We start from the raw sequence: 24130 nt of genomic DNA on the forward strand, positions 1-24130 counted from the left end.
GATTAATATCCAAGAATAACTGCAATAATTATTTTTTTTATTAGTTGACTTATAATTCCTAAAATTTTCGGACATAGTTTACTATTTATCTACTAAATATCGTAAATTAGTATTAAATAATTCCTAAAATTTTGGGATATAGTTTACTATCTATCTACTAATCCGTAAATTAGTATTAAATAATTCCTAAAATTTTGGAACATAGTTTATCTTCTATCTACTAAATATCAAAGTTTTGTTTCGTTATAAAAATTAATAATAAATAAAGTATAGAAAAACTGTTTTAAACATGTAAAGATTCGTTTGCTAATAAAAAATACTAAACAAATGACAAAAAATAAAAAATAAGTTGCTATCGCTATAAAGTAAGTTTATTTTGTTGGTGAAATGATAAAGTTTATAATTTTATTGTTTAAAGTCCATAACTTTTTTAAATATCCACATCATACACATCCAATAAACTTTAATTTTAAAATTTTCGTTTTTGAAAAAGTAAAAAGTAAAAAATAGTATGTGACTTGTAGGTACGTTTTAAACACCTTTAACTAATGTTAAATTTCATTTTTCTAAATATTTAAAAAATCATATTTTTATAAAACAGTTTTTATAAAAAAAATAGGATGTAAAAGTTTATATCTTTATTAACTTTATCGTTTTATTTAAGAAATACAGATTATTCAAAAAATCTATAATATTATATAATTATTTTTTCATATCTCGTGTCGTCCAACAGTTTTTTTTATAGAAGGCACTAATGGATATATACGAAATCCTCGTGAAACATGACTGTTAAATTGAATAAGTTTAGTGTGCTTTGTAAATACAATCTTGAATTTACTCCAAACCAAGAGGTAGTTTTCATGTTTTGGCCATTCTTGGTAATCGAATTTATCTCTTTGGAAATGATCAAGTACGAACATGTAAATTATATAATATGAACATGATTAAGTACTAAAGTATATTAGTTCAATCGAGATGTAAATTATAAGTGCAATAAAATAACACAAAACATAAACTTCAAATATAAAATAAACTTTATTATTCATGGGATAGTCTATATCAAACAAAAACAACTGAAAATGAAAAAAAACATAAAAACACTTGATATATTTCATCTAAAATCTCTACTTTTTTGATCCGTTTTTCTTGTTTGTGCTCGAATCAGCAGTATCATCTAATTCATCTTCTTTCTCATCGTCCTCAGAATCATCTAAATTTATAACCTCGACCCATTTCCATTCAGAGAGTCTCTTAGATCTTTTCTTTTGATTCTCATACTTCCGATCCTTAAAAAACAAAAATTTAATAAAAAAGTTAAAAAATGATTAAATAAATTTAAAAAAAGAACAAATATTGAATAAAAAAATTAAAAAACGATTAAATAAATTTTAAAATTACCTCTTCACTAAATTGACGTTGAAGCTTAGACTTGTATGGACTGAACATTGCACCATAAGAAATAATTTCAACACTATTATCACCATCATCCTACAATAAAACACCAAATAATAACATAACGAACTTGTTAATATGAAAGATTATAAGCGAAAATATTACTTAAAAACTAACAAAAGCTTGTTCAACAACTGGGGTGTTTAAATTGGTGTGTTGAATCTGAAAAATCAAATAAGTTAGTATTCACATAAAAGTAAATAAAAGAAAACAATTATTCATTATTGCGATATAACAAAACTTATCATATAACCGACCTTAGATTTTTCAATATCGCATGCTTGTTTTTTCGCATCAAGTGAATTCAGAACTGGCTCCATATTTTAAATCTGTTTAGCAATAGAAATGTAGAATTGTGAGTGTTTGCTATGTATTTATAGTAGTCCATTAGGGTTTAGTTTTAGATTGGTCATCCATTTATTTAGGAAGTTTGTTGTGAGTTTTAAATCTATACTATATAATAAAAGAAACCTGTTTTGGGACACTTGTCATTCTCTCATTTAATTGATTAAAATTATTAATAATACTAACAATAATAATATTTAATCTAATCTAATACAAATAATAATAATATTTAATCTAATCTAACACATAATTGTATTTCCAAAATACTAAAGCTTTTGCACATATTTGTTGATGATATAATTTCAAATTTAAGGCATTTATGTCGATTTTATTATTTAAATCTAAAATAATATATCAAAACTACATACATAAAAACGGACAAACATATAAATGCAACCAACAAAATAAGATAATGAAAACCAAGGAATTATGGATCATGAGAAATTACACACACTTCACGCTTTTACATTTTGTCGTACATTTAATTCCTGATTTTAAACTTTGTTTAAAACCTATATGTATATCTATATCTATACTATATAATAAAAAAACCAATAGAAGGACATATGTTATTCATTGAAGCCATCTATATCAATTAAAAGATAATTATACAATTAAATTTAATATAAAATTAAACAATTCATATAGGAGATAATATAATATTTTAAAATATTTAATAGATTTCAAAATTATTTATCCTGAAATTAATGTAAATGATTTATTTATTTTATTAAACTAAAGTAGTTAAGGATAAAACCTATTTCAAAAAATGTTTGAAAGAAGTTTATTGGTTCTATACTTTTATTTTTCGTGTTCAATTCTCAACTCAAATACGGTAATCACTATGTTTACGTGACATTTATAAGAATCATCATCGCAATCACCCAATCCATCGTATATCGAGTATATCCGTTAGTTTTTTTAGATATAAATTTTTATTAAATTAATTCAACCCGTGTAATAAACGATATTTTTTAAAGATATAACATTTTTATTTTTTACTATATAAAGTTACATTTATGCAACTCGTGTAATACACGGGGTTTTAAAAATATAATTTTTTTTATTATGTAGTATATAAAACTAGATTTATTCGATCCATATAATACATAGGGCTTATAAAGATATAACTTTTTATTGTTTGGTATATAAAGTTACATGTGCTCAACCCGTATAACACATGAGTTTCTTAAAAATGTAACTTTTTTCATTATTTAATATATAAAATTAAATTACTCAGCCCGTACAATACACGGGGTTCTTAAAGATATATTTTTATTATTTAATATATAAAATTACATTTATTCAACCAATGTAATAAACGAGATTTTTAAATATATATTGTTTTATTATTTGGTATATAAAATTGCTTTTATTCAACTCGTGTAATAAATGAGATTTTTAAAGATATTTTTTTTATTATTTGGTATAAAATTTACATTTATTCAACCCGTGTAATACACGGGGTTCTAACCTAGTTTTTAAAATAAGATGCACATATCCTGTTTAGTTTGTTGTGGCATGTTTAATAGGAAGTTTGTTGTGAGTTTTATCTATACTTACTATATTAAACATGCCACAACAAACTGACTCTGTACAAGTAAAATTAGGGAATATTTTAGTTTATTAATGCCGTTCAAAATAAAAAACTTGGGTAAAAAACAAATGTTAATGTACGTTAGCTAGGTAATGGTCAAAGCTGGCTTGGGTAAAAAACAAATGTTGGCTTTAATCAATTGTACATTTACGCATCGGCTATTTGTACTTTATGAACGCACGGCGAAACTAAAAAAGACAACTATCGAAACGTTTAAAAAAATGTGCCAATCGTCATGGTACCTTCGGATTTTTGTTTAAAACATTACGGGTTGTAAGATATCGCAGGAATACATTAAAGAATTAAAGAGGGGGGGGGAGTGTAACTAATTACCCATAATTATGTTAAATGTCAAGGATTTAAATGTAATAGATTGAGGGACTAAAAAATAATTATGGTTTAAAAGACCACTTTACTCTCATTCTAGGGGTTTATTTATAAATAATGGGGAAGAAGTTCTTAACTTTTGGGAATCATTCCCTCATGTATTATAATATAGTATAGATAAGGCTATTTGTATTTGATATTTTGCCTTACTAATATAAGATTTTTGGTTGTATTTATTTATATTAACTTTTGCAAGTATAATAACTTAGCTGTTATTCTATAGAAATTAATATAGTTTTCGTATGGACTTGATGAAATTGTTATATGCACAAACTACCTTCAATAGTTTAGCACAATTTTCACTTATTCTACAACCATGTGCATCAAAAGCAGAGTTATGCATCAACCTGACCCGTGTATTAAATTTCAGACATGTGCATCATTCCTGTTCATCAAACCCTGTTAACATGTATTTTTTTTTTTAAATATGATGAAGAAAACTTTGTGTTCTAAAAACATGATAAGAAAAATGTAACATCATTTTCTTGGCTACTCCCTCAAGCCATCACTAATATCCGTGACGCACAAATCGCCACAACTTACATTAGTGATGCACAAATCACTAATAGAGTAGTATGTATACACACACAATACAATAGGCAGTTTGACCCATTACCAATAAAACAAAATCTGCAATTCTGATCCATTTCCAACAACATACAACCTGCAATCTGATCCGTTATCAACAAAATACAATCTGCAAACTGATCCATTTCCAACATAATACGATCTGCAATCTGATCCATTATCAACAAAATTCAATCTGATTCATCAGGTTCTTCCTTCAATACTAGAATGGTCAAATCACCACAACTAGTCAACTACCATCAATGACGCACAAATCTCAAATAGGTATGCCGACAAAAATGGGACTTGAACATAATAATCTCTAGTAGAAAGTGTAAAATGCTTCCCATCACAACTGAGTCTGCACCATAAATCAGACACGGATATAATTATGGTCAGTTTCCTCATAGATTAAGTTGTCAAATTAATAAGAAGGCTAAAAGATCATATCAAAATTCAGGTATTAGTCTATAAATAGGCATAATTCAAGTGCTTCATGATTTCTACTTATTCATATATTTGGAACTATGCAAAATGTGAGTTACAAGGTGGGAAATAACTAAACAATAAATCAATAATTCATGAATTTAATGAAATCATTGAATAAATTGTCAAAATAAATGAGTTCAGATATGGATTTGCAAAATAAAGAAAGAGAGTGATAATTATCACATAAACTCAAGAAACAAATGCTACATGCTCCCTTTACTATCCGAAATGGACTCCAAAAATAACTAAATATGAAGTCAATAATCAACACAAGATTTAAACAGAATGTTACATGCTCCCTTCTTTATGCCACATTCAAGTTTTACTTTCTCAAACCACAGTCACAGACCAATACGGTTTGATATTAACTGCAAGTCTAATTGGATTAAAAACTATATTCAGAATACTATTCTATGCAAGTGAAACCAAAGAGAAGCCATATGAATTTGATTAGCAGAACAATCACATAATTAAATCAATTCCGGTACAAAAAATATTTTTTTTAATGTAATTTTGTAAAACACATGCTTAAGAATCAACATATTTTATGGAAACTCAATCCACTAAACCCATTTGAATTTAAAAGGTTGTAATGGGTTTATAGTTGCAATGTTATTCCTCGTACACATAATAACATTTGGCACACACATTAATTTCCATATAAAGTTGAACAATTTAATAGACAAATTTCGCAGGAAAATAAAATAGTAAACCATATATATGAGATCACATGTAAAATTGTCTGTTTGGAGAAAAAAGGCAAAACAAATCAGTTAATCAACTTTAAACCATACAAGGGGGAGAGATAGACCTTCATATTAGCTTCTTGATTGAGGGACAGGCATGAGGATACATGGTATATGGGAGATGAGGGGCCAGTAACTCCCGTTTTTACTGCATCTTTCTTTCAGACCTCCTCCTCCTGGGCAATCATACCAGATCTTTAATCTCAAGAGTGAAGGTAACAACATTTCTGGTAGATCCATCATCTTTGGGCAATAGATAAAAGATGATGAGGGAGAGAGATACCTTCATTGTATGTAGATACAGGGGATATGGGAGATGAGGGGCCAGTAAATCCCGTTTTTACTGCATCTTTCTTTCAGACCTGGGCAATCATACAAGATGGGTAAACTCAAGAGTGAAGGCAACAACAGCTCTGGTAGATACATCATCTTAGGGCAATTGAGAAAAGAGAGATGGTGGAGGGAGGTGAGGTGTTGGGGATGTGAAGACACTTTCTTCAGATTAGGGCATTTGTAAAAAGTGAGACGTTGGAGGTGTTGGAGTCCCACTGAAAAAGATTCCAATTTCTCAAATCCACATACAGTAAGAGAAGTAAGAGATGAATGAAGAAGATGAGAAAACTGACTACAACTACTCACTCCATCTTCACCATCACCGTATAAGCATAGTGCCACAAGTGAGGTTGGGAATGTCTGTGGACCCCACTCGGAGAAGGGCTTCTTCAACTTCCCTATTTCTAAAGAACGCAATTTGGGAGGCCAAACCCAACCAGGTAAAGAAGCGTCCATTCTTGGACACTCTGTTATGCTCAGTTCCTTCAATGATGTCAAATTGTCACCAAGACAGGAACCATCCAATTTGGGACAATTTGTTAAAACCAGTCTCTCCAACGATATCAAATTGTCACCAAGACTGGAAACATCCAATTTGGGACAATTTGTTATTTTCAGTTTCTTTAACGATGTTAAAGTGTCTGGAAATGACTCAAGGTTTTCACAATCTTCTATTCTCAATTCAGTGAGGTGAACAAAGTCATTCAGCTCAATTATTGATTTCAGATTTGGCCAATCACGTATAGATACATGTTCAAGCATGGGCATGCTGCTTCTGTTGTTCATTTTTTGTCCTCCCCATTCCCTTTCCAATAGCTTCTTGCAATTCCATATTGTAAGTGACCTGAGTTTCTCCTGTCCTCCTTTTGGAAAGGACACAACTGTCATTGAACTACAATCAACGACAGTCAACTCCTCAATGCCATCTGGACAACTGCAACGCTCCATATTCTTACAATCATACACTTTTAATATCCTAAGAGATGTTAGGATGTTGCTCCTACAATTATCCTCCTCTTTCAGCGACCTAAGCTTCACAAGATTCTTACTAGCATCTGCATCTGATTTCACCAGGTACCTTATTTCATTACATAACTCTATTCTTAATTCTTCAACTGCCCCAAGACACTCTATAACACCTCCCCACACCACATCATTAAGCCCTGATATATCCCTTATATACAACTTGGTGACTGCTGATGCTACTTCAACCAGACTTCTCAACACACCACTATCACATTTACTTATGCTTAGATCATTCAATGAAGGCAGTGCTTCAAGTGTGACTTCAACCAAATTAGGACAACCAGTTATTTCAAGCGTTTGTAAACGTGGAAATACAACCCCAGACCATTTCTTCCACCCACGTATATCTTCAAAACTCAGAATTTCAAGCGTAGGAAATGCATGACCAGTCCCAAACAAGTCAAAACCCACAACTTCCAACAAGCCTCTAATAAACAACTCCTTTAGGGATGGTAGCTGCGCAAGTGGCGGTAGAGATGTACATCTCTTACAACCACTTATTGTAACATGCTTCAAATGAAGAAACGACGGATCCGCAACCCAGTTTGGAAACTCTAATCCCCCATATGACCTAATTTTGAGTTGTATTAACTTATCATGACAAGGCATCAACTCATTTAGGACCGCTTTTTCAAGCAATTCATTCCGTGAATCATGTAGCTCATCACTCCAAACAAGCTCTAACTCACTAAGCTTCTTTTGTGAAAAGTTCGCCTCATGTGCATATATTGCATTTTGCACTTTTTCCAAACCTTTAACGGAAAATTTTTCATATAGATTCTTAAAGTCTTTAAGTTTGGCTATTTCAATTCCGCTTTCACTTTCGATATTGATTTTTGAGAAAGTAATTTGTAGGCTTTTCAACTCGCCAATCTCTGACAGCATTTGAAACAAAAGCGGAGTGCCCCTAACATCAAGATGCCTCAGGTTTTTAAGCTTTAGGAAGTTGTTGGGCAGCTTAGTTAATCTATCACAACTAGATAGGATCAATGTTTGTAGATTATAGAGATTGCAAACTTTTTCGGGTAGATGTGTGATACGAGCTCGAGATAGGTTAAGATATCTCAAGTGCCTCAAAGTACCAATGGACTCCGGTACCTCACTTATTCTAAAGCCACTCAAACTTAGAACCCTTAGTAGTGGTACCTCAGGAAGCAAGTCGGTGAGAATCTTATTGGATAAGTAGAAATGTCGCCAACTTTCTACCTCCCCAACACACGTTGCCAAGAATGTCCTCAAACTTTTGGCTCTTTCGAATGCCTCGAACTTCTTGTAAGCTACATATTCCTCACGAACAAATGACATGTGTCGGTACTTTTCCAACATTTCCTTCCTAATATTCTTCTCGTTCTCATTATCTAACCTTAAAAAAAACTCAATAGAAACAGACATTGCCAAATCATTCATGAGGTCATGCATCACAAACAATGATGCATTATTTGGTGCATGTTGAAAAAATGACCTTGACAACAACTCGTCAAAGAATTCATGACCCAAGTGTTCTTCTGTTGAATCACTTAGAGTTGGCTGGTGCAAGAACCCTTCTGCCATCCATAACTTAACCAGCTCCTCCTTGTCAAACAGAAAATCCTTGGGAAACAAGGAGCAGTATGCAAACAACTGCTTCAAAGGTCCAGAAAGATCATGGTAGCTTAGTCTTAGGGCTGGGATAATTTCATCTTCAACCGGTAATTTCCATATCTGACTTTCTAATACTTCCTTCCATGAATCTTCATCTTCTTTTGTCCTCAGTGATGTCCCAAGTGCGATCAATGCCAAAGGCAACCCATTACATTTTTTCACAATGCCTTCCCCATGAGGTTTAAGTGACGAATGTGAATCAAAATTTCTTACGCCTAATGCATGAACAGCAAACAAGGACAAAGCATCATCATATGACAGGCTCTTCAGCTGCTTGTTAAGAGGATTGTAACCCAAATTTTTGAGTAATTTGTCCTTCCGTGTTGTTATGATGATTTTACTTCCACGAGCACATGTATAAAATGGCCTGACGAGGGTCTCCCAATCATCACGTCTCTCACTCCACACATCATCTAACACCAATAAAAATCTTTTCCCGGTTAGGTGATCTCTAAGAGCTTCTTGAAGCTGATTAAAATCTGAAATTTCCTTTTTTACCTCGCCTGACATAGATTGAAAGATGACTTTGGTTATAGCAAAGCTATCAAACTCATCTGAAACACAAACCCATGCCTTTAATTCAAAGTGAACCTTGACTTGTTTGTCGCCATACAAAAGTCTTGCTAGAGTAGTTTTCCCAACCCCACCGATACCAACTATGGGAACAATGCTATAGTTTTGATCACATGGTTCATCCCCCGGTAAGAGTAACTGTTGGAGCAATGCCTCTTTCTCAGCTTGGCGTCCAACAATCCTAGATGGATCAACAACAGAGGTTTGAAATCTTCTATTCTTATTATTTCTTGGCCTAGTTTGATCCTCTTTCACAATCAAACCAAGGTCAGTTTTCTCCTTAACTAGATCTTGTAGTTTGGTGGAAATATCATCTAACTGGGCACGCATAGTATTACTCCGTGAGAAACTTGTGCAACAAGTTGGGGTGATTAGCTTTCTTACCTTGCCGGTGATGCCTTCTGACTCATGGGTTGACTCACGTTGCATGTCTTCGGTCAGCCAACCATCGAGGACATCATCTATGTCATAAGCCAGATGCTGGAGATCATTCAGCCAACGTTTCACAGGTGTACTGGTTATGTCCTTCTGAGAAGCATCAACAAGCACACCTTGGATCTGGGTCAACGATCTCTTCCATTTCTTGATCTCAGCATCAATTCCCTTGTAGCTTGCAATGTTTTTCAAAGCTGCAGAGGTCAGCTTCTCAAAGACCACACCAAGAAAGGCAGAAAGCACCAGTTCAGCCATTGATTATGATGAGATTGTAGAGGTATAGAAGAAATGGATGATGTTTTGTGAGGCGTTGTTTACAGTGGATTCACTCATTCACGGTTATCTTCAATTTGTTAACTTCTCAATTATTGTAAAGGAGCACCAAACTTTGGATTTTTGTGCCGAAATGAAACCCACTATCATTATAATATTATTTTGCATTATTATCTTTTTCTTTCCAATATGATCAGAGGTATTGAAGAAATGGTTAATATAGTTATTCTGTTCATTAGTTAATGTTTCAATTATTGTAAAGGCAGCACTAACTTTTAACTTTTGATTTTTGTGTCTAAAGGAAATCCACTACAGATATAATATATTTTAAATTATCTTTTTCTTCCAAATTAGATGCCCTTTGTTATTAAACTAGTAGTATACCTGCTCGGTGAACGGGTTTTTTAACGTCGTAATGACATAAGTTTTTTTTCTATTTACATTAACTTGTATAATATATCACTAAATGAGTTTACATTTACATGTATAATACGTCTAAAATATAACATAACTCATTTTAGTGATATATTATACAAGTTAATGTAAATAGAAAAAAACTTGAAAATACAATGAACCAAACCAAAAAACTATAAATTTCTCACACAGCTAAAATAAACCAACAAACAAAAAACTATGAAAAGGGTTAAAATATATTCAAAGTCAAACACTGATGACCAAGTTTTAATTATTTCAAGAAAACATAAACATGCAAGCAGAAACTATTACAAATTATTATGGCTTAAAAAGAACTCCATGAAAATAAATTACAAGAGAACACAAAGAATAAAAGATACATCAGACCGCTAATCAAAATTTACCCCATGAAAGCTTCTCCAACTATCACAATTTAGTATTGTCATTCTAAAGCGTGTCACCATCCACCAGAATATTATTCCAAATGCATATGTTCCAGCAAAGCGTCTTCTCGAATGTACAAGACACCAACAGATGATCCGCGTCTTCCTCTTCATACCGCATAAAGGGCACGACCCGCATCCTAGTACATTCACATTCCTAGCTGCCAAGGCCGAGGTAGTAAGGATCTTCCCACCGTAGGCCCTACACACAAAAAGAATTAACTTTCAGTTCCGCAATTCTGCTCCAAACAACCTGAGGTTGTTGAGTATCCGGATTCTTGTGATTCTCGAAATCCTTCCTTACCTCCTTTACAGAGAATTCCATTTTTTACCTATTTGAAACCCACAACCATTTATCTATTATATTACTTCTGATCTGATGTGAGTTTTGCCCAACAACAACATATTAATCTATATGCTTCATCTTGTTTTGCCACCATCCCCGTGGACCCAGTGTTCGCATCAGAATAGCAAGTTGTCCCCATTGCCAACTTCACACACCAGTTTTTCATTTAAGTTCAGATTTAGCTTCACGAAGTCGCCATTCACCGATCCTATATTCTTCCATACCCCCGCCAAAGCCTTGTTAACAGGAATCAAGTTATGGGTCCTCACATCCTTATGAATTTCCTTGATGACCTTGTTCCAAAGCTAGTTCTTACAACTCTTGTGTTGCCACCACCATTTTTCTAGTAAGCCCAAGTTCATGGCTTATTACCTCACGAGTAAAATCACAAAGGGCGCCCAATCAAAGGGCTTTTGTAGCCTTGATCTTGAATTCTTGTCATAATAGCTTCAATCAAAACAGATCAACATGAGTCATAAGTACAATATAAAGAAATCGAAAAGTGTAGTTCATATCCAAAAGAATTTTTATAACTAACATATATTCTGTTGGAAAATTTCGAAATTGCTTGGATAAATCTGAAGTCGTGTAATCACTTTCAGATCAAACAATTGGAGTGGCTACCAATCTTTGATCGGATAAAATCAGATTTGATTCTAGATTTCTGTATGAGAATTTGATTGAGAGAATTTTGAGGGATTATGACGAACTGCTAATTCGTCTAGGGTTTGGAAAAACGTTTGAGAGAGCGTATTTACAGTTTTCCATAACTGCCTGCAGTTTTTGTTTTGAACAAAAACACCTTTAGTCCCCCATGTTTCAAAAGTGCATATTTAGCCCGAAATTTAATTTCTGATGCATTTTTGATAAAGCACTTTTGTCCAAAATTCGACCCCAGCCAGGGGCTCTGCCCCTTGGACCCCGCTTCTCTCGGGGGCGCTGCCCCCTTGGATCCCCCGTTAGTCCCGATGACATTCAAATAAGCGTGCACTCTTATTTGTATGTCACGCGCAATCTCAAATTAAACTAAAATATCCAACATACCTCCCCCATTTTAGTGTAATCATAGATTAACTAACTTGTTCACAGCAACCAAAATAAACTAATGCATAAATGAAATGTCGTGACGATTGAATTTCATATTAGTATATTATACATTCCAAATATTCGAATTTAAGGGTGTCACTAAGGATTGAACCCTTAATATTTATAATGAATACATGAAGATAATATACACATTAGTTTACATACGTAGATCTAACTTGACACTATCTTTTACTAGCCTGTGTCCCTATCCTTCATAAGCATATCAAAGCCAAGTCCAAGCTTCTTGAAGCAGCTAAACTTCATGCTCATATAGGTAGCTCTTTTACTCTTGCACCTGCAAATGCAATTTTTCAAAAGAGCTATTAAGAAGATATACCTCAACCTTCCTTAACTTGCAGATCTAAACACATACCTTTGGGACGATTTAATGTTGTGTTCCAAACTCTAGATGTTAAGCTTTCCACATTGAATTCTGCACCTAACGTCATAATATGTAGGAATTGGTTATCTTAACATGAGAGTTCTCAGATGGACTTTAACCCCGATCCCACAGCTGATACTTTCACGAGATCTCTAGTCAACCCTTTGGTTAAATGATCAGCTAAGTTTTGTTGAGTTCTGACATACTCAACCGAAATCACACCATGCATGATGAGCACACGAACCATGATGTGTCTCACACCTAAGTGTCTTGACTTGCCATTATACACTTGACTATATGCTTTAGCCAATGTAGCTTCACTATCACACCTTATAGAAATGGGGGATATTGGTTTGGGCCACAATGGAATCTCATAAATCAAGTTTCTTAGCCACTCAGCTTCTTTACCAGCTGCCGCTAAGGCTACAAACTCAGATTCCATAGTCGAGTCAGTTATGCAAGTCTGTTTGTTTCTTTGAAGCCCAAGAAATAGCACCTCCCCCAAGTAGGAATACCCAACCACTTGTGGAAGAATGATCTTCCTTATTGTTTATCCAACTTGCATCTGAATATCCTTGAAGGAAATCCAATGTAAGTCAGACCATAATCAATGGTTCCTTTCAAGTATTTGAATTATCAATGGTTCCTTCCAAGCTGACCTGGCAGCTCGACCCCAGCCAGGGGCTCTGCCCCTTGGACCCTGCCAAGGGCTGCCGCCCCTTGGACCCCGCTTCTCTCGGGGGCGCTGCCCCCTTGGATCCCCCGTTAGTCCCAATGACATTCAAATAAGCGTGCACTCTTATTTGTATGTCACGCGCAATCTCAAATTACACTAAAATATCCAACATATTCTTGGGGATTGGGAAGTTGGTACATGCCATCATTAAGAGAGTAGACATAAGAAACACTAATAATATTAATAACTGCCATTAAAACGAAGCAACGACAATAAATTGTATCTAATGTTAGAAAAATAACACACATAATTTGAGTTTTACTCTGTTATAAGGGTCGGTCAACTTGAGCTACATACCCATCATGTCACAAATAGAGATATTAAAGAGACACGTAAAATTACCAGAAATTCCGGCCATGAGACACCGCAAAATAACTTCACCAGATCTCGGTTTCTGTACGAGAGTACCAATGAACCTAATACAACAGCAGACAACAAAATTTTCAAAAAAAAATCAAAATCGAACCGATAACCTAAAATATTAAATATGAGTTACGAGAGAGAATCAAACAATGAAGATGATACGTAGCACCCATAGCATTCACGATTACATCCTTGAACGATCCGTGATTAGAACCTTCCGATTGAATATGATCGTAGAGAGAGGTGAGGTGACCTCGTGACGATGCTGAGGGATCTGAACAAGATCAGATGGCCATATTCATCTTCTCTAGCGAGTTTCAAGAGATGTCGTGGTATTGTGGCGGCGACGGCTATGTGGTTGTGTTGTGATAGCGGTGGCATTGGCAGTTTGGTGATGATGGTGTTGGATGGTAACTTGTGGTGGTGGTGGCGGTGGTAGGTGGGTTGTAGTGGTGGTGGTGGCGGCAGGTGGGTTGTAGTGGTGGTGGTGGGGGAAGGTGTTGGTGGTTGTGGGTGAAGTTGGTGATGACCGGTGGGGTATGTGGTGGTGGTGGTAGGGTGGGTGCTGGTGGTGTGAACAAGGAACTAGAGAGAGAGTTAAGAGAGAGAAAGAGAAAGACAGCTAGAGAGAGAGGGGGAGACTAATTTATCTGTTTATACATTTTGTATTTTTCAATTTTTTTGTTTTATTTATTAAATAGATCTTAAATAAATGTGAAATTGCTAATCTACCCTGATTTAATTATAAAAACTATCTGAGTTAGGGTTAAAGGACATAACGTGCATGTGTTTGTAAACATTGAGTACGTTTTTTGTACCTTTTAAAGATAATGGACACACTTTGCAATCTAGTGTCAACATAAAGGACGATTTTTGTAATTTACTCTTAGAAAAAAATAAATTAAAATAATAATTATCTATAAGAGTGGCCTAATATGATGACAAGTGTCCCTAAAGTGGTTTTCTTTTATTATATAGTATAGATTTGTTAATTTATCTATAGGTTATTGGATTATTTTTATTAATTATTTTTATTTGTTATATTACAAAATACGTATAAATTCCAAAAAAAAAAAGTTATGTTTTTTTTAGGTATTAGTAAAAAAATTCATGGGCGTTGTTCGGATTTTGATTTCACAAAAATAAAACAAAAAAAGTTTTTCACTGGGCTTTTTCCAACATTCGGTTTTTGTGACAAATGTGTCGCAAATTCAGATTTGCAACACGTTTGTGACGGAAAAACACGTTGAAAAGTTTCATTTTTCTGGTAGTGTGGTGGCTTACCAGGTCGTCCGCGTTCTTTTCTTCAAATAAATCACACATGCGGCGCAAGTTCGAAGATCGTTTATTTTGTTTCTATCACTTTTCTATTTTGTTTTAGGAATATTGGATTTTAATAATTTCAACATTCGTCGTTGGCCCCCAACAGTCTCAACTTCAAAAATAACCACTGGCAGTCCCAACTATTAACATATTGGCCTCCAATAGACCCTGACTAACATAACCCAAACGCCGTTAGGCTCCGGTAGCCGGAAAAACGTTTTTGACGGGCCTTTAGGAACCTTTATAAGCTTATTTCAACTTTTTCGTCCCAAACCTCTTTATAAGCTTATTACGGGCCTTTAGGAACCTTTTTTTAATAAAAGCCCCAATTATTAAAGTCGCCGGAAAACTTCTTTTTCTCGCCGGAAAACTTCTTTTTGGACAGAAAACTCAACTTTTTTGCCGGAAAACTCAACTTTTTGGCCGGAAAACTCAACATTTTTGTCCAAAACCTTTTTGTAATCTTAGATCGGACTTTTAGATACCTTTTTTCTAAACATAAACAGTTTTCCGGCGACCGGAGACTAACGGCGTTAGGGTTCATTTAGTCAGGGTCCATTGATGGCCAATATGTCAATAGTTGGACTGCCAGTTGTTATTTTTGAAGTTAGAACTGTTGACGGACAACGACGAATAGTTGAGATTATTAAAAATCCAATATTTCTTTGTTTTTTCATACCAGACTACCCTATCTGAGAGTCTGACCCTCATATCTGGTCCAGGCCCACTTTGTTTACATTTTTTTGTATTTTTTGTAGTTACACTTTTCACTTGGGCCCAATATATCTACGTTTTTTGGTTTTTTTTTTATAATTTCCAGTTTTTACATTTTTCATTCCAGTTCATAAATGATTTTTTGTTAAATCAACTTTTCTTTTTCAAAAGTATTTACGTGTAAAAACTCTTATATTATTTAACTAAATACTTTCTTTAAAGCATTTATGGTTTATATTTTTACTTATACATGTTTCTCAATGCTCATTTTTACGACTTTATGATGTAGCTTTTTTATTTAAATTTATACACTTGTATTCAAAACTACATATATAACAACTAGCAACGATAATGCGACTACCACAATGTGTGACCCCCACCAACTAGTTAAATTTAAAATCTAAAATATATTTGTCTTTTAGCCCAATTACCTAGTCCAATTAAATATTTAAACCCAATTAAAAATTAGGAAAATATCACAACAGCGGTACCCGAGGGCCCATTTTTTTATATATAGGACTCAATTTTTTCTACTCGCATAGAGCCTTTCAGAAATTCCGGGTCAGTTTTTCAAATAGCAAAACATGTTAAATAAACATCAATATTTTTGGCTAATCAATATTCCCTCATTTGCCCTTCTAGGTATATTTAACTTGTGTTAATGCAAATTTCACCACCAAATTATATTATATATATATTAAAAATAGAAGCTAATAAATAATAGTTTTATTATTATAATAATATATAGTCAATTTAATATTTTTATTATATTAATATTATAATAAAAGTTATTTTCTTTACTTTTTAACTTTACTCATTTTTTATATCACAGGTTGAGATAAGCTTGATGTCAACCGGTATCGAGCCAATACTAGTATCGAAAATACCGGTACGGTCCTATTCGGTATCGAGCCGGTACTAGTATCGAAAATACCGGTACGGTCCTGTTCGGTATCGATACATGAAGGTAAAAATCGACACTAATACAGAAAACACCAAAAGTTGCCGAATTGATATTGGAAATCTTTTGATTTGGGAAATTCAGTGCTGCTAACTAGTACCATTTGCTCATCCCTGGTCACAGGTACCGTACAAACAACAAGGGTATCGTACAAATTTTTTTTGTTGATTTTCTTCAACTTTTAATTCTTTTTTTTTAGTTTCAGGGGTAGGGATGAGCTCGGTGCCAACCGATGCTGAATCGGCACTGATACTAAAAATACCGGTTACGGTACCGGTATATGAAGGTAGAAAAACGGTAGTGAACCGGTACCAGGAACGCCAAAAGTCGGTACCGAATTAGTACTTAAGATCTTTCGGTTCGGCAAATTTGGTAACGGTACCCAGAACCATTTGCTCATCTCTGACCACGGGTTTCATACGAACAACATCGTTACCATACAACTTTTTTTGTTGATTTTCTTTCGGTTATCTTTTAGTGTTTTTTCTACATTTTCTTTTTATTCTTGTCAGCAGTTTCGTTCGCAACGTGCTCGTAGTGATTTAAACACATGTAAACACAAACTAAATGACAAAAGAAATTCGCCGCTTTTTAAACCAGTATTAATTTTACAAGGGCCATGTGCTGATGTGCATGTAACTAAAACTTAAAAGGCTTTATTATGGTAATGGGTCAATGGCCATGTGTATAAGTGCACTGATAATTTTTCAAATGCCTTATCCCTCAACCCATTCAACAATAAAAAATCTGAATCAGCCCAATTTTTTGTACCTGAAGGTTAAATTCACCACCACTAGCATGGGTGATGCACCAATCAATAACAGAGTATAGTGGCGGATCTATGAACTTTTTTCATTGAATTCCTTTTTTTAGATTCTTAATAATTCTCACTATTTTTTTTTTAAATCATACGAGGTTCATACTAACTTTTCCCATTTTTTCTAAACCAAATGGGTCCTGGGAACCCACAAAAGTGGCCATGATCCGCCCCTGACAGAGTAGTATGTATCCGAAGAAATTACAATCAGCAATCTGATTAATTACCAACGAAAGTAAATCTGCTGTCAGACCGTTACCAACAAAATCCAATTTGAGTCAACAGCTTCTTTTATGCAGCTGACCAAAGCATTGTTTACTAGTTGACAAGACCAATTGTTCCGAAAACAAAATGACATACAATTTTAAGAAACATCTTAGCATTTCTCGATATGGAGGTGTGGAGAGTTTAACCTGGTTTGATACAGGCGTGATGGAGAGTCATCATGGTTTGATAAACAAATTCATTATAAAACATATCAATTGGTTAACACTTAATAGAATAGTCGTCATCACCATCATCATACTCAGTAAATCCCATCAATAGCAAAGGAGTGTAAGGTGTAGATAACTTTATCTCTACCCGTATGAATAGAGAGGTTGCTTCCAGTGACCCCTGGCTCCATAGTAGTTTTGCATCAAGCCTTGGGACAAAGGCCGATTAGTGAATGTACCCCTTGTCTTTTGGCTGTCAATGTCACCACATGATGCATGATTAATCGTCCCCCGCTTTTAACGTTATTTTCACGAAATTAGTAAAATAACGTTAAAATTAGTGCACTCACTTTTGCCCCCGAGAGCCCACACGTAAATACATTATATGCGCATACCGTAAGCGGGACGTCACTTAATAGAATAGTATACCTGGTAAAACAGGCAGAGGCGGGTCGGGCGGGGTGGTGGGCCACGACAGGTCACTTAGATAAATGGTCATTTTTTGTTCGGGTTTTGACAGAAATGGGTAAGGGTCGAAACAGGGCCTTTTGAAAACGAAGGATATTTTAAGCAAACATCACAATTATGTTTCTATCCCTACATGAAGAACAAAATATATATACACAATCATCAATTTGAAGTCAATTTTGTATACATAAACATTACAAATCTGTTTTACGATGCAGCAAGTGGATATAAAATAAAATATTGGTACACAGTCTGATGAATCATTCATTAGATGCAGAACACAACTAAGATGCAGCAACACTTTACCAGCAAAATACATCCGATTCTTTTATAATAGAAGGTTGAAATCACCACATCTACCATCAACAATGCATAAATCACTAATTGGTATCCACAAAAAGAAAAAAAAGAGAACCCAAATCGAAGGTTTTGCTCACTGTTGTGAGTGTTGATAGGGTCTGCAGCACCAAATGAGCGATGGTCAGTTTACTCATAGATCAACTTGTGATATTAAATATGAAAGCTAAAAGATCATAACAAAATTAAAGTATTAGACTACAGAAAAACAAAATTCAAGTGTTTCATAATTTCTACATATTAAAATATTTGCAACTCTGCAGTTCAGAGTCACAGGATGGGATATATATAACCAGATAATAATTCAAGTGTTTCATTTGATGAAATTATTGAATAAAGTGTTAAAAGAAATGAGTTCAGATTTTGTTTTACGAAATAAAGAAAGAGAATGAAGATAATCACATAAAATCATAAAACAAATGCTACATGCTCCCTTTTCTATCCGAAATGGACTCTAAAATAACGAAATTTAATGTCAATAATCAACAGATGTTACATTTCCCCTTTTTATCCCACTTTCAAGTGTGACTTTATCATACCACAGACCAACATGGGATAATATTAAATGCAAGTCTTATTAGATTTACAAAACTTTGTTCAAAATAGTATTTGATTAGTAATAAGTCTTGATTAAAATCAAATATTGTTCAAAAAAATATATTTTTTTTAATAAAATATTTAGATAAACAGATGCTTAAAAGTGGATCATATTTCATGGAAATCCGATCCAATAAACCCATTTGAATTTAAACAGGTTAAATACAAACACTATGATACCATCATTAAACAGCATTATCATACCAGTACAAACAATACTTACATATTAAGTTGAACAAATTAGTTTTCACAAAAGAAAGCAGTATAGCACATATATGAGATACATTTAAAAGCGTTTGTTTGAAAAAAAAAAAAAGCAAAATAAATAAGTTATTTAACTTTTAATCATATAAAGGCAGAGAGAGAGACCTTCATATGTCGATACGGGGGATATGGGAGATTAGGGGCCAGTATCTGCCTCTTTTACTGCATCTTTCTCTCAGTTTTGGGCAATCATCCCAGATGCTTAAACTCAAGAGTGAAGGCAACAACATTTCTGGTAGATCCATCATCTTTGGACAATAGCCAAAAGAGAGATTGTGGAGGGAGGTGAGGTGTTGGGGATGCGAACACACTTTCTTCAGATTCGGGCAATTGAAAAAAGTGAGAACTTGGAGGTGTTGGAGGTCCGTTGTAAATGATTCCAATTTCTTAAATCCATCTATTATAAGAAAAGTAAGAGATGAAGGAAGAAAATGAGAAAATTCACTACAACTACTCACTTCATCTTCATCATATAACTTGAGTTTCACAAGTGAGGTTGGGAATGTCTGTGGACCCCACTCTGAGATGGGCTTCTTCAACTTTCCTATTTCTAAGGAACGCAAATTGGGAGGCCAAACCCGACTTAAAAAAGGAGAATCCATACTTGCACAATTGATTATTCTTAGTTCCTCCAACGACCTCAAATTTTCACCAAGAAAGGAAACATCCAATTTGGGACAATTTCTTATTTCCAGTTTCTCTAACGACGTCATACTTTCAGGAAATGACTCAAGATTTTCACAATCTTCTATTATCATTGTGGTGAGGTGAACCAAGCAATTCAGTTCAATGAGTGATTTCAGATTTGGAAAATCACTTATCCATACAAATTCAAGCATGGGCATGCTGCTGCTTCTGTTGTTGTTCGTTTTTTGTCCTCCCCACTCCCTTTCCAATAGTTTGCTGCAATGACCAATTTGAAGTGACCTGAGCTTCTCCTGTCCTCCGTTTGGAAAGGAGACAACTGTCATTGAACTACAATAAGAGATCCTTAACTCCTCAATGCCATCTGGACAGCTGCAACGCTCCATTTTCTTACAATGAGACACATACAACGTCCTAAGAGATGTTAGGAGGTTGCTCCTACAATTATCCTCCTCCTCTTCTTTCTCTCCTATACTCTCCAAATTATCACAATGCCACACTTCCAGTTTCCTCAGCTTCACAAGAATCTTACTTGCATCTGCATCTGATTTCACCACCAGGTATCTTATTTCATTACACCTCCGTATGCTTAATTCTTCCACTGCCCCAAGATACTCTATAACACCTCTCCACACCATATCATTAAGCCCTGAAATATCCCTTATTCTCAACTTAGTGACTGCTGAAGCTACTTCAACCAGACTTCTCAACACACCACTATCACAGTTACCTAAATCTAGATCATTCAATGAAGGCAGTGCTTCAAGTGTGACTTCAACCAATTTACGACACTCTTTTATTTCAAGCTTTTGCAAGCGTGGAAACACAGCCCCTGACCATTTCTTCCACCCATACATATCTTTAAAACTCAGAATTTCAAGTGAAGGAAATGTGCGACCAGTCCCAAATAACTCAAGACCCACAACTTCCACTCCATGTAAGCCTTCAATTAACAACTCCTTCAGTGACAGTAGTTGTCCCAGTGGCGGTATTGATGTACATCTCTTACAATACCTTATTGACACATGCTTTAAATTAATAAACGAGGGATCCCCAACCCAATTTGGAAATGCTAGTCCCCCGTATGACCAGATTTGCAGTTGTATTAACTTATCATCACAAGGCTTCAACTCATTTAGGACCGCCTTTTCAAGCATTTCATTTCGTGATTTCTCACCACTCCATATAAGCTCTAACTCACTAAGCTTCTTTTGTGAAAAGTTCGCCTCGTGCACATAGGTTGCGTTTTGCACTTTTCCCAAACCTACAACGGAAATTTTTTCATATAGAGTCTTAAAGTCTTTAAGTTTGGCTATTTCAATTCCACTTTCACATTCGATATTGATTTTTGAGAGAGTAATTTGTAGGCTTTTCAACTTGCGAATCTCTAAAAGCATCTCAAACAGAAGCGGGGTGTCCCTAACATCAAGATGCCGCAAGTTTTTGAGTTGTAGGAAGCTTTTGGGCAATTTAGTTATTTCACAACAACCGGATAGGATCAATGATTGTAAGTTATAGAGATTGCAAACAGTTTCCGGTAAATGTGTGATATGAGTTCGAGATAGATTAAGATATCTCAAGTGCCTCAAAGTACCAATGGACTCCGGTAACTCACTTATTTGAAAGCCACTTAAACTTAGAACCCTTAGTAGTGGTACCTCAGGAAGCAAGTCGGTGAGAATCTTCTGGGATAAGTAGAAATGTCGCCAGCTTTCTACCTCCCCAACATACCTTGCCAAGAATGTCCTCAAACTTTTGGCTCTCTCAAATGCCTTGAACTTCTTGTAAGCTACATATTCCTCACGAACAAATGACATGTGTCGGTACTTTTCCAACCTTTCCTTCCTAATATTCTTCTCGTTCTCATTATCTAACCTTAAAAAAAACTCAACAGAAACAGATGTTGCCAAATCATTCATGAGGTCATGCATCACAAACAACGATTCATCATTTGGTGCATGTTGAAAAAATGACCTTGACAACAACTCATCAAAGAATTCATGACCCAGGTGTTCTTCTGTTGAATCACTTAGAGTTGGCTGGTGCAAGAAACCTTCTGCCATCCATAACTTAACCAGCTCCTCCTTGTCAAACAGGAAATCCTTGGGAAACAAGGAGCAGTATGCAAACAACTGCTTCAAAGGTCCCGAAAGATCATGGTAGCTTAGTCTTAGGGCAGGGATGATTTCATCTTCAACCGGTAATTTCCATATCTCACTTTCTAACACTTCCTTCCATGAATCTTCATCTTCTTTTGTCCTCAGTGATGTCCCAAGTGCGATCAATGCCAAAGGCAACCCATTACATTTTTTCACAATGCCTTCACCATGTGGTTTAAGTGACAAATGTGAATCAAAATTTCTTACGCCTAAAGCATGAACAGCAAACAAGGACAAAGCATCATCATATAAAAGCCTCCCCAGCTGCTTGTTTGGAGTACTGTAACCCAGTTTTTTTAGCAATATATCCTTCCGTGATGTTATGATGATTTTGCTTCCGGGCGCACATGTATAAAATGGCCTGATGAGGGTTTCCCAATCATCACGCCTCTCACTCCACACATCATCTAACACTAATAAGAAGACTTTCCCTTTTAGTTGATCTTGAAGAGCTACTTGAAGCGAATTCATATCTGTAAAATCCTCCTTTACCAACGGTGCCACAGCTTTAAAGATATGTTTGCTTATCCCAAAGCTATCAAAGTCATCCGAAACACAAACCCATGCCCTGAGTTTGAAGTGATCTTTGACTTGCTGGTCATCATACAAAAGTCTTGCCATAGTAGTTTTCCCAACCCCACCCATACCAACTATTGGAACTATGCTATAGTTTCGATCAGATGGTTCAACCCCCAATAACCTTTGGACCAACTCCTCTTTCTCAGCTTGGCGTCCCACAATACTAGATGGATCAAAAACACAGGTTTGCAAGCTTCTATTGATATTTTTTGGCCTAGTTGCCTCTTTCACAATCAAACCAAGATCGTCTTTTTTCCCTAATAAATCTTGTAATCTGGTGGTAATTTCATCTATCTTGTTCTTCATCGACCTAGTCCATGATGAACGCTTTGAGAAAGGAATTGATGATAAGATCTTTCTTACCTTGCTGGTGTGGGTTTCTGCTTCGTCGCTCAGGTGCATAGCATCGGTTGCTAAATCGTCAAGTAGGTCATCTGTGTCGTAAGCCAAGTGCTGGAGATCATTGAGCCATAGTTTCACGGAACGATTGGTTATCTCCTTCTGAGAAGCATCAAGAAGCAGATCTTGGATCTGGATCAGTGACCGCTGCAATTTCTCTATCTCAGAAGGATCAATTTCATTGTAAGGAGCAAGTTTTTCTAAGCTGGCAGAGGCAGCAGATGCCAGCTTATCAGAGATCATAGAGAAGATGGCAGAAAGCACGATTTCAGACATTGATTTTGATGAGATTGGTGTTGAAATTGGTGTAGATGAAATGGGTGAAGTTGTTTATGGTTGTTTCAGTCGTTTGATTTGTTATGGTGTAAGTCTTGGTCAACAATGCAAATCCTCATCGGCCAATCAGAAAATAGATAAGGTTATCTCTTTTGTCTAGGTGTGGATGGACAATTACCGGGGTTTTATGAAAGTCTTTTCATATTGTTACGGGTAAATTACATTTTTCATCCTTTATTTTTATATTATATTGTAATAGATACCCTTTAACTTTAATAATTACAGTTAGAGTCTTTTATTTGTAAAACTCATTACACATTGTGTCCTTTAGCACTAACCCAGTTTAAATTTCAAGTTAAGTTTGATTATGTACACATCATGTGAGAGCATTTATGTCAAAAAAATAAATAAATAAATACCATACACATCTACTCTCTAGAACCCCTATGATTTGTGTGGATTCAATCTTTCACACCTCCCTCCCTCTAAACAGCATTTATTTC

The 24130-nt window shown here is 34.9% G+C and overlaps 3 protein-coding genes across 3 annotated transcripts; all 3 read right to left on the reverse strand.

Annotated features, from left to right (window-relative positions):
* Window positions 1-996: 996 nt before the first annotated feature.
* Window positions 997-1832, reverse strand: LOC110903456. Its single transcript, XM_022149386.2, has 3 exons — window positions 1710-1832; window positions 1399-1488; window positions 997-1286 (listed from the first exon to the last, which is right to left on the reverse strand). The coding sequence occupies exons 1-3, from the start codon at window positions 1770-1772 to the stop codon at window positions 1125-1127; spliced, it is 315 nt and encodes a 104-aa protein (XP_022005078.1). The 5' UTR covers window positions 1773-1832; the 3' UTR covers window positions 997-1124.
* A 2414-nt stretch (window positions 1833-4246) lies between these two features.
* Window positions 4247-9927, reverse strand: LOC110899945 (putative disease resistance RPP13-like protein 1). Its single transcript, XM_022146845.2, has 3 exons — window positions 5867-9927; window positions 5649-5759; window positions 4247-4709 (listed from the first exon to the last, which is right to left on the reverse strand). Exon 1 carries the CDS (start codon window positions 9844-9846, stop codon window positions 5869-5871), a length of 3978 nt encoding a protein of 1325 aa, XP_022002537.1. The 5' UTR covers window positions 9847-9927; the 3' UTR covers window positions 4247-4709; window positions 5649-5759; window positions 5867-5868.
* Window positions 9928-18485: 8558 nt separating this feature from the next.
* On the reverse strand, window positions 18486-23713 carry LOC110899946 (putative disease resistance RPP13-like protein 1). The gene is made up of 2 exons (XM_022146846.2): window positions 19675-23713; window positions 18486-18809 (listed from the first exon to the last, which is right to left on the reverse strand). Exon 1 carries the CDS (start codon window positions 23625-23627, stop codon window positions 19677-19679), a length of 3951 nt encoding a protein of 1316 aa, XP_022002538.1. The 5' UTR covers window positions 23628-23713; the 3' UTR covers window positions 18486-18809; window positions 19675-19676.
* Between the last annotated feature and the right edge of the window lie 417 nt (window positions 23714-24130).

Source organism: Helianthus annuus, chromosome 13 (assembly GCF_002127325.2).
Source record: "Helianthus annuus cultivar XRQ/B chromosome 13, HanXRQr2.0-SUNRISE, whole genome shotgun sequence".
Classification (NCBI taxonomy): domain Eukaryota; kingdom Viridiplantae; phylum Streptophyta; class Magnoliopsida; order Asterales; family Asteraceae; genus Helianthus; species Helianthus annuus.

What these genes read in the sequence shown, in the direction of transcription:
- LOC110903456 (XM_022149386.2), bottom strand. Translation starts at nt 1,772, where the DNA reads ATGGAGCCAGTTCTGAATTCACTTGATGCGAAAAAACAAGCATGCGAT. An exon ending in GCGATATTGAAAAATCTAAG is followed by an intron (nt 1,489 to 1,709) that starts GTCGGTTATATG and finishes GTTTTATTGTAG; the next exon opens with GATGATGGTGATAATAGTGT. An exon ending in AACGTCAATTTAGTGAAGAG is followed by an intron (nt 1,287 to 1,398) that starts GTAATTTTAAAA and finishes TTGTTTTTTAAG; the next exon opens with GATCGGAAGTATGAGAATCA.
- LOC110899945 (XM_022146845.2), bottom strand. Translation starts at nt 9,846, where the DNA reads ATGGCTGAACTGGTGCTTTCTGCCTTTCTTGGTGTGGTCTTTGAGAAG.
- LOC110899946 (XM_022146846.2), bottom strand. Translation starts at nt 23,627, where the DNA reads ATGTCTGAAATCGTGCTTTCTGCCATCTTCTCTATGATCTCTGATAAG.